General features: G+C 40.3%; 1 protein-coding gene across 4 annotated transcripts in view; it reads right to left on the reverse strand.

Annotated features, from left to right (window-relative positions):
* The window catches only part of LOC111873896 (E3 ubiquitin-protein ligase LRSAM1), a 27,022-nt gene that overhangs the window by 1,772 nt on the left and 13,836 nt on the right, over positions 1-11,414 (reverse strand). For 2 of the 4 annotated variants that reach the window (XM_023868969.2, XM_023868995.2), the window contains 11 exons: positions 10,614-10,643; positions 9,401-9,502; positions 6,340-6,448; positions 4,775-4,936; positions 4,062-4,161; positions 3,159-3,402; positions 2,764-2,895; positions 2,473-2,685; positions 1,852-2,073; positions 1,542-1,705; positions 222-594 (listed from right to left, as the gene is read on the reverse strand). In XM_023868969.2, coding sequence (XP_023724737.1) covers positions 1,583-1,705; positions 1,852-2,073; positions 2,473-2,685; positions 2,764-2,895; positions 3,159-3,402; positions 4,062-4,161; positions 4,775-4,936; positions 6,340-6,448; positions 9,401-9,502; positions 10,614-10,643 — 1,437 coding nt within the window. In that variant the 3' untranslated portion in view covers positions 222-594; positions 1,542-1,582. Of the gene's footprint in view, positions 1-221; positions 595-1,541; positions 1,706-1,851; positions 2,074-2,472; positions 2,686-2,763; positions 2,896-3,158; positions 3,403-4,061; positions 4,162-4,774; positions 4,937-6,339; positions 6,449-9,400; positions 9,503-10,613; positions 10,644-11,414 lie in introns of those variants that run through there. The other 2 variants (XM_023868978.2, XM_023868986.2) reach the window with 2 other exon arrangements.

Here is an 11,414-nt window from a genome sequence, read left to right on the forward strand (position 1 = left end):
TAAGTCAAGTCGGGGGGGGGGCAATAAGGAAAAGCTGGAGACATCAGTTCCTTGACATACTATAGCAGACCAGGTACTGTGGATGACAAGTGTGAGCTGGATGTGCAGCATGCATTCACATTTCCTCCTCCAAGGTCTTCCCTGTACACCTGACAGCAACACATTAATGAAGGCTTGCCATCATCTCTATGAAGCATACCACTAGAATTTTTTTTTTTGGGGGGGGGGGGGGAAAGTGCAATTGCCATTCAACTACAGCACAAGTAAAAGGGAACAAGATAGTTTCAGTTATCATGAGGATCAGTAAGGGGTCAGTCAACCACACTACAATGGCTGTGCCAAATAACAGCCATTTCCACTATGTCAGTTGTTGCCTTTCCTATTCAGTCATCTGCGGTGATAGTGAGACTGTGGCAAAATTTTATAGTGAATGTGGGAAAACTTCACTCTGTGATGTTTCTGCAGTGTGGCTGCTACTGCAGCTGTCCAAGTGTGAACGATGCCAGCCAATATAGTGATCACACATTATGAGAGAGGCTATGCCAACAACAGCCGCCCTGTATTACGTGCTCATGTAAGTACATATAAAATATTCTGGAAAAAAAAAAAATCATACAACACTTTGTAATGTAAATTCTCACATAAACAAAAGTATGAAAACAATTCCTAGCTATGTAAGTTTTGAGGTTTTCACGGCGATGACTATGAAGAAAGTCGTCTTCTGGGTTTAGGCGCCGTGTATTCTTCGTTTTGGCCGACGTTTCGGAGGAACGTATCGCCTCCATCTTCAGAGCAGGTGAATGGCTTGGAATACACCATATATGGCCTTAATCGCTCTCCACTGCTCCTACTGGTCCGCTCTCCCTAACCACCCTCCCCTGCCTACTTCGTATATAAGCAGCACCTTTCACTTCCTATCACTACAGCTACTGCTCTCTGCATTCCAAGCCATTCACCTGCTCTGATGATGAAGGCGATACGTTCCTCCGAAACGTCGGCCAAAACGAATAATACACGGCGCCAAAACCCAGAAGACGACTTTCTCCAATTCCTAGCTAATTTACACACTTGTTTCTACTCTGTATTATTTTGTTGATTGCTGTACATAACATATCGTTCATCTACACACACCTGTATACACCAAAAATACTATGTTCAGTTCTGTAACCTATATTGAGGCCATGGGAAGATGTTCTGTGGATGGTGGGAGATGGCAGCACTTGAGGCTTCCCAATCTCTACTCTTGTATCCCCCTTCAGACCGCTCTGACATGCTTCAACCAGCCCAAAGTACTTATTATTAGTGACTATCAGATGAGATTGGGTAGATGACTGGAGACGAATATAGCAAAACAGGGTGGAAGGAAATGTGGGGGGACCAATCCATGTGACTACTTCCGGTGACCTTTGCATGATCAATTCTATTGCATATAAAATATGTAATGTGAATGAACTATAGATAATTACCAAAAATCATCTTAAAATACTCAAATAAGAGGCAATGAATTAAAAAGGTATAAAAAGCTGTCACAATATGCTTACTCCTCCTGACTTATTGAGATGTCTGCCTTCAGTGTCATGTATCATGGCAGTATGGCACGGATTCTCCTCTCGATGACATTTCTGCACATGGGACAATCTACCACCTTCTCTGCACACTTGATGCAGCAACACATGTGGCCGCAAGGCACCAGGATGATTTCACACTAAGAACACAACAAACTTATCATATTCCAAACCTAGTAATCCTTACATTCATGTCCCCTTCTAATTTTATTGCTTTCCAACTGCTGATATACTCAGTGGCCGCTGTGCCGAGTGGACTCAATTGGACTCTAGGCCAGATACTTGCCTTCTCATCCATGCACACAACACATTCTACATTTGGAATGCCGCTCATGCTGCGAACTTCTCCCATCTCCTCTGCTGGAGGTGCGGACGGTTCTGGCATAAGGTCTGTGCCAGGAGTCGGTGCCCTCTCAAGAACACTGTTTGCCATTGTGGCTCGCTCTTCCAAGTACATTCTTACAGCCTTGAGAATTGCTGAACGGGTCTCAGACTGTATCACACCAGACTGCAATCAAAATAGGTGCCTCAACATCAAACGGGAAAGAAAACTTTTTCCTTTGCATTTGTGCAATCAAATCCTACCCTATCTAGGATGTCACTTCAAAGAAACAATAGAACTGCTTATGCTTACTTTATTATGTGTCTGACCAAGAAAAACATAGGATCCATGACCAATTTTTCAACTGATACAAATGTAATCTTGTTGAAAAAACTTCAACGTCATACTGAACAACTCATTATCTTTGATTTTCAAGTTCCTGTAATTCAACTACTGTCCTAGACATGACAGCAGCATTCAGAGAACATCTCTGTACTCTTGGCAGGAGGTTGTATTATACTGCCATGAAGACCAAAGATTTTCAGTTACACAAACCACATTTCAATTTGATGAAAGTCTCCTTACCTCCTTCAGCATTGTATCCGTAACATCGTGAAGAGCTTGAGGAGACTGAACCCACCTTGCCAAAAATGGCAAGCAGTGAATTACACCAGCAACAACTAGGTGGTTAGCTAGCAGTGGGTCTAATGTCTGATCTGCTTCTACAAGATAGCCTGGCCGGCTGTCCATCAATCTTTGATACTGTCGCAACCAGAAGTCACCATCTTTGCTTTGTCCCTAGAAGAAATAATTTCTGTACATAAAGAATACAATGCATGGCACATACCAAGTGATTATGAAACTCGAAACACGAACCTCTTCATCTATCCATCGTCGTTCCTCCATCTCTGTAAGCATGTTCAGTAACTGCTGCTTCCTTTCAGCCTGCTGGGACAGCAGATCCATTAGGAGAACTGACAATGCAACTCTCTTTTCAGATAATTCTTCCTGTAAAAGAGCAAGGATAGAATAATGAGATTTCAGGTTCTCGTGATGGTCTTCTGTAGTACGATACAAAGTACTTTGTCAGGCAGGTACCAACTTTTCATAGGAATCTGCCTTCTTGACCTTCAGAGTATAATATCCTGTGGAGAGAGCAGGTTTCTTTGAAATACTGGCACTGATCTACCGAACTACAGTGCATAAAACCACTGAAGACCATAATCTTAAACTTCTCTTATTATATATATTATTGTGGTAATCATACACACCACTTGTTCAGAGATCTGTAATTTCCTTCGTTCCATTTCTACAGCTGTCAAAGCAGCAAGCTGTGATTCAACTAGAGACACCTGGTGCACAAGGCTCCAACTGCGAGCATCACTTCTTTCCAGCAGTGCCCCTACTGCTGCACATTGCAATTCCTCATCCTGTTGCAGGCGTCCCACCAACTCAACCCTGACCTGTCCCTGAGCACTGAGTATGTTCTCCAGCTGCTGATCTGACTCCAGCTGCCTAGAAAAGCGATCAATACCACAACGATGCTCTTACAGACAACAAAATTCAGTACAGATTGAGACAGGTCTACAGCCTGGTCCTCTGTTCTGATCTCTTGAAACCTTCAATAATCAGCCATCACATCATCACCCAAGTAGTGGATGTACTGCCTGCACTTCTGGGTAATGAGATAAGGCACTTTGTGCGTTGCACACTTCCATACATTTATCTCACTTGCCAAGCATGAGATTTCAGAATGTGTTTTGTTCTAAGTCACATTTACACTGCAGCTCAAACTTCAATCCCAGTTTCTTGAAACTGTGTGTTTCTGAACACAGTACAATCCAGTACTCAGGGGATGATACATCTAACTATATTAATGGCTGCTAACCCTAACTTATGACGAGCTTGTATTTGAGTTGAGCTTTTTGTACTGGTGAAGATTCATGTTGTGGAGTTCCTATTGGCTGATAGCATGTAGTCTGGTAGGTGAATACAATTTCAGACTAACTTGCTTCTATAACCTAAAGAAGCAGTATGTTCTGAAACACTGGTACCCAACCACCAGACTTCAAAGAGGCCACAATATGAGTAACAGCACAGCCAAGGCAGTAAAATTTTCAGAGCCCAAAATTTTGTTAAGTTCTTATTACACAGAGAAAATGTGAGGTACTGACTGGCTGAGCAGAGTTCGGGTAACCTCAGCCCGTCCCTCCCCGTATTCTCTTAGTTTCTTCTCTCGAAGACACTCCTCCTCTAAAATGGCTTCCATGGCATCTGAAATACAGAACAGCAACAAATACATGCCAACCCTGCACTTCCATACCAATGTGTATCTCACTATAAGACAACCCTGAATACATGATGATCCATTTTCACAATGAACAATTTTAAGGAAATGTAGGATTTGAGGTTCTCACAGCAGTAGTTTTGAAGAGTACTGTATTCTGGGACAGTGTAGTCCACTGAAAGTCAACTGACATTTCAAAGGAACAAATTCCATCCATCTTCAGGATTGAACAAATTAATCAAGATATCGGTGTGAAAGCAGGTGCCAAACTGGCTGTCACACTGGTATCTTGCTCAGCTTATTCGACCATGAAGATGGATGCAATATATTCCTCCAAAACATCAGCTGACTTTCAGTGGACTACAAGGTGTAATCTCCCTGAAGATAGTCCTCTTCAATTTTAAGGAAAATTTATGTCATTTTTCTCATCAGCATGTTCAGATCCTGTCCAAGGGGTACCAAGGGCTCTCTCCACAAAGGTAAAGTTGCCAGGTGGTAAAGACGGCCAGCCATCCCCATCTGCTGCATAGGTTAAGAATATGTGGAGCTGTATGTCCACTACCCCTATACCCATCCTCTGCGACATAGTCTGATACTCACTGATCACGTCCTTGCGCTGGTATGACTGGTACCTGCCCTGCGCAACATTGAGAAGGCACTGCTCTTCCTCCTGCTCCAGTTCTAACAGACGTTGAAGTTGTGTGTCCCATGAGGCACTGCTGGCCAACAGATGAGATATCACAGAGTGTGCAGTCTTTTCCACTGAAACAAAGATGTACCGAGATTATGGCACTAACCCCTAGATATGACACTGTGTAGTCTGGTACAAGACTCCACCTGTTCCTCACTACCTTAGTTTGCTCTTTCACCCTGAAGATGGAGGCAGTATGTTCCTCTCCAACTTCTGCCAACTACATGTCACATGCCAGAAAGTACAGCCATATTCTCTATTTTAGATATAAGAATATACTCGTACATTGTGGTGCTTGAAAACAGGAGAATGACAAAGCCATTTAGCCTGAAGGTAGAGGGGATGTAAAGCGGGAGTAGAGAAAATTACATGAGGAGCTTCTAATACTGTGTACTCATGCAACAGCTGTCTGGTGATGAAATTAGTGAGATAGGTGGGGCATGGGGCAGATAACAAAAACATATAAACTTTTGCCTGGAAATCCTCAAGGGACTAGACGATTTGTGGGACCTATGAATATATTGGAAGAGAGTTCTAAAATGGATCTCAGAGAAGTAGCTCATGATGAGTTTCAGATCAGGACAGGAGCCATTCTCAGGTTCTTGTGAAAGTGGTAATGAACTTTCATGTTCCACAACAGGACAGGAACTGCTTGGCTAGTTGAGTGACTACCAGCTTCTCATGAAGAATTCTACTCAATGAAATTGCTGATTATAGAATATCTCTGTGATAAACTCCTTATCTTCAACAATCTTCTACATAACTTCTCAGTTTCTATATGCTATTAACATTCATACAGCATAATATTTAAATAATGAATGAATCTTACACACATAAACACTGAATCACAGTGTTTTTATTACCATTTCAAAAACATTTATTTAATTTATCAACATAAATTACTATTTAAATACAAACTACTTTGTTCTTCAATAACAGAAAGTCAAATGAATGCTGTCATTTCCATTATTTCATTTATGTCTGATTAATGCTACTATAAGTAGTTGAGATTACAGAGCCTCGAACAGTGAGCTACTTGGTGAATAATGAATTGGGAAGGATGTACAGAGAGAAGACATAGTAGTGGCCCAATATCAGGAATTATACTGGGATATGTCTAGAGGCCAGTTTCATTATGTTGCAGATACAAGTGTACTGTTACAAAAAAAAATTACGCTATCAAGAGTCACAAAGTACCTCATTACACATTTATCACATCAAAAATATTTTCAAACATATGTTATAGATCTGTATTTGATATCCATATCAATCTCACCTGTACATTTGGCTGTTAATGTAGCATTTATATTAGACTGAAATAACTGAATAGACTGAATAGAATGAATAGACTGAAATATAAAATTTATATTAGACTACATTTGTAATGTGAACTCTCCCCATTATGCGTTCATGAGATGCACTTCACAGAAAGCAACACACACCAAGCATAAAGCAAGACATGGTGAATACTGACCTTCCTGGAGTTGCTCTATGAGCTTCATTCTTCCTGCTTCTCGTTTTTCTTGTATTTGACGTATTTCACTCTCGAGCTTATTCTGCTGTTCCATCAAGTCTTCTAAAAGCTAGAACACGCAATGTGACACCTTCATTTCACTCTGTTTAACAAAGAGTAGCCACATCTTTAACGATTCAGCACAATTAGAAACTGGGCATACTCACAGTATAATCCATAACATGCAATAATGAGGAAATACATGCTGCAGAGTAACAATGCTCAGGCAGTTAGTCACCAGCTTCCCAATGCAGTGGCCCAGGTTCGATCCCAGGTCAGGTCATGTGGGATCTGTGGTTGATAAAGTGGTAATGGGGTAGGTTTCTCCAAGTATTTTGGTTTCCCTAGAAAATCTCATTCCACTAACTGCTCCATATTTATTTAACATCCTACAACTGACCCTATATATATTCTTCATGCAGACATAAATGATAAGGTAAAGTTGGCCTTATGCTTAACTAATCAAGCACTATGTCATGAAGGCGTATGGTGGAGTGGGTGTATAGATCCACATTTTCTTGACCTCAGCATTAGGTGGAGGTTGAGTGGTCAGTTTCACACACCTGCCATTTTACCCCCAGGGTAAAAGCCCCTGGCACTCATTGGATAGGAGGCTTGGTAGGCGCTAGAACCAGTCTGGATGACGTGAAGAGAAAATTCTTGACCATACTGGGACTCAAACTCTGACCCCTCGGTCATCCAGCCCATAGCCAGTTGCTATACTGACTACCTTATTGTGGCTCCTATCAGTGATTTGGTTGGTAAAGTTGAGAAGATAGCAAGAAAACCATGGGTTACACAGGAGATGATGAGTAAAATGGAGGAGCAAAGGAAATGGAAGAATGTAAACAATGAAGAAGGCAGGAGGAAATACAGGAGACTGAGGAATTAATTGAAAAGAGCAACAGACAGGGCCAAAAAGGAATATCTTGAGAAGATATGTAATGAGATTATAGAATTTCAAAGAACAGGACGTTATGATTTGATGTACATGAAGACAAAAGAACTAGGATGGAAAGAGAATCATGGGATTCAAGATATTGGCATCGAAGACTCCCAGAGGAATAGAATAGTAGATCAGAGACAAGTCCTGAAAATTTGGGAAAATTATATTACAGAACTATATGATCGACCTAATCGGCCAGAAACCTTAGAAGTTGAACCGGAAGAAGTAGATACAGACGAGAAAGGACCATATATTTTACAAAGTGAAGTGGAAAAAGCTATCAAGGAAATGAGGAAGGGAAAGGCTACAGGAGATGATGATGTACCTGGAGATGTGCTCAAGTTACTGGGAGAAGGTGGTTTGAAAACAATGACAAAACTAATGAACACCATATATGAAAGTGGAGAGTGGCCCAAGGACTTTACAGAAGTTACAATGATTGCCTTAAAGAAAAAGACAAAAGCTACAAAATGCAGCGACCATCGCACAATAAGTCTTATTGCACATACAGCAAAGATAATAGCAAAGATACTTAAAAGAAGAATTGAAAGGAAAATAGAGGATGTACTTGGAGAAGATCAGTTTGGATTTAGAAGAGGAAAAGGAACCAGGGATGCAATTGGGATGATGAGAATTATAGCGGAATGAACTTTGGAGATATATGAAGAACTGTGTGTTTGTTTCATAGACTGGCAGAAGGCATTTGACCGGGTAAACTGGACCAAATTAATGCAGATCCTAAAAGAAACAGGTATCGATTGGCGTGAAAGAAGACTGATTAGCAAACTGTACATGGATCAGAAAGTTAGAGTACGAATGGACAGAGGGGAGACAGGAAGTGTGCAGATTGGAAGAGGAGTTCGACAAGGATGCTGTTTATCACCAATTCTGTTCAACCTGTGCAGCAAATGCCTTACCAAGGAAGCTCTGGATGCGCTCGGAGACTTCAAAGTAGGAGGGCAAATTATTCAAACTGTGAAATATGCAGATGACCTTGTGTTAATGGCTAAGGAAGAAACTGTGCTACAGGGCATGATTGATAGACTAATTGAAATTGGAAGGTGCTATGGCATGGAAATGAATGTGGAGAAAACAAAAGTAATGAAAATTTCGAGACAACCAACCCCAGTCAAAATAAAGATAGACCAAAAACAACTAGAGAATGTGAAAAGTTTGAAATATTTGGGTAGCTTGTTAACAGATGATGGAAGGTGTACTTGTGAAATTAAATCCAGGATTGCCATGGCAAAAGCTGCATTTAGCAAGAAGAAGAATCTTTTTACCAGCAAATTGGACTTAAATTTGAGGAAGAAACTAGTGAAATGCTACATTTGGAGCATAGCTCTGTATGGGGCTGAAACATGGACACTTAGGGCAGTAGATCAGAAACATCTGGAAAGTTTCGAAATGTGGTGTTGGAGAAGAATGGAGAAGATCAGTTGGACCGATTATGTGAGAAATGAAGAAGTGTTAATTAGAGTCAGTGAGCAGAGGAATATCCTACATGAAATAAGAAAACGGAAGGCTAATTGGATTGGTCATGTTTTACGCAGAAACTGCCTTCTAAAAGAAGCTATCGAAGGAAAGATAGATGGGCGGATAGAAGTGACAAGAAGACGAGGAAGAAGACGTAAGAAGATGCTGGATGACCTTGGGGACAGAAGAGGATACTGTCATTTGAAGGAGAAAGCTCTAGATCGCATTAAGTGGAGGAATTGTTTTGAAAGAGACTGTGGACCTGTCGTCTTGACAGATTACTGATGATGATGATGATTCTTGATACAGAGTGTGTCATTTAATAACAAACAAACAACAACCTACAAGCTGTGCACTTATGCAATCTGACATACATAAAGCTGAGGGTTTCTGCCTGAGATATAGTGAACCCTCAACTACATGTGCGCCAATTTTGTTATTGCATGGCTTGTGGTTACTTTGAAAAAATGCATCTAAATTTGATGAAATTAAAATTACGAACATACAGCTTACAAACTCCCTGTTAAATTTACTGGGGTTACTTGCAACCTGAAGCATGCTCTCTGAAAGAACATACATCCAAAAACTGTTGAGCCCAACCTGTACTGAGTTACTCTTCTTTGCAGCCTGAAGTTCCACTTCCTTTCTCTGATGTTCCTCCAAGTTTCTTTCCAAAGCTAACAATTCTTGCTGCTTTTGCTCCTGCAAAAATATAAATCAGTGGTCAATTTTCTCACCATCACACTGAATCTTTGCGAATCCTTGTAATTAAACATAATAAATGAAGACGTTAAATGTAAATAACTAAATGTACACATGAATGGAAAATAATTTCATTTTCTTAAAAAGCATTGAAATATATTTTTACAAGCACAATGAATCAAATAACAATTTATTTACATTTTCCACTCCAAATTATGTTGTCAATATCCTGCTATAGTTAGTTAGTGTCAGTTAATTCAAAGAACCTCCTCTTCATTTAACAAATGTTTGCTTAATTAGTGATAATGAAAGAACACATCACTTCTGTAAAAAGAACAGTTAATATACTTATCAAATTGATGTTACAATAGTTGATAAGTCAGTGTGATGTGTGTGCATGTGTGTGAACCATACGGTGAATGAAAACAAAATGGCACAAGGTAAGTCACCTTCCCCAGCAAAGACTGCACACACATATACACTGCTAAAATATAGCAGTGTCCTTGCAGCCCTGTCTTCATGCAAAAAAGTCATGCAATTCTTGGATGTGGGCTGGAAATCATTAAGGAACCTCAGTTCATCCTGCGCTTAATTTGCACTTTATTTGGCAACGCTGTCAGTATCTCAGGCTACACAGTGCTGAATAGCAGGATAACTAAATGAGTGAGGAATTGGAAGTGACATGGAAGAAACAAGCCACAGTATAATTTTTGGTACTATCCCAGCATTTGCCTTATGGAACTAAAAAAAACCACAGAAAACCTCAGTCGGGCCAGCTGGTCTGTGTCCTGTGTTTGGAGCCTGGGACCTCATGCATGGGAAGCAGCAGTGCTAACAGCTCAGCTGCACATTCAGTAACTCCACATCACCGCGAGGAGATTCCTGGCACCATGTACAGTGTATGTGACTGGTGATTTGGATCATGCCAGAATTGAGTACACCAACATTCCAACATGAATTTCAATATGGACAGATAAAACTTAATTTCTGCACTATAATATGGTAAGCATAACATTAAATTATACATTAATTATATATTCTAATACAAAGATATGAATACCAAAAAAATTAAGATAAAAATAAGAAAACAGAGTACATTTACTCAACATGCCTTCAGTCTCTCTAGCTGCTGGATTTTGGCCTAGAATAGAAAAGTGAACAGCACAATTAATATATATTTAAAGCAATTAACAATGAAAGTGATTATAAATAGCAAAAGAAGATTACATCAATGCTGCAAAACATATGAAATAAAGCAACAACTTGTCTGCACAAGGAAAGACATCCCCCTGTGAGTCCATCAGCACAGACCAAATTCACTATCAAGAATGTTCCAAAATTCACAGATACCGAGACACCAAGATCAAACCTGAATGACAGTGGGTTTGTGTACTGTGGCACATTCAGACCTTGTATCTGATGTTTTTACAGAATTCACCATAAAAGGAGAACCCCATTGATGGGAGATTGCTTTAAAAGCACTAAATGCAAAGAACTGAGAATGTGTTATGCTGTGTAGAATTTTACTCTTTACGGTAACCATACAAACCTGAGATTCCCAAGGCAGTGGCCTTCTGGGATGTGATGCCATGTAGCCAGGTAAAAGGTTACCCTATTCACCACATCGTGTACTGTCACATCTCTGATGAAGGCAGTAATGCCATTCACCACTTGTACAGTGACTGACATTACTACCAATCAACTGTCCTAACTAAAAGCATTCAAAGTGACTGTGCATGGTTCGACTGCATAAGAGAAGGGCATATAGTGGCGCTAAAGACTAAAAGAAGTTTGTGTTCATAAGAACCTTCTGATTCTCCTAAACTAATTATATATATTTGCATACATGTTAAACGAGACAGGCCGTGGGACCACCACCGAGACCTTCAACCCTGCAGCCGACGAAACCCCA

Source organism: Cryptotermes secundus, unplaced genomic scaffold (assembly GCF_002891405.2).
Source record: "Cryptotermes secundus unplaced genomic scaffold, Csec_1.0 scaffold47, whole genome shotgun sequence".
NCBI classification, from domain to species: Eukaryota; Metazoa; Arthropoda; class Insecta; order Blattodea; family Kalotermitidae; genus Cryptotermes; species Cryptotermes secundus.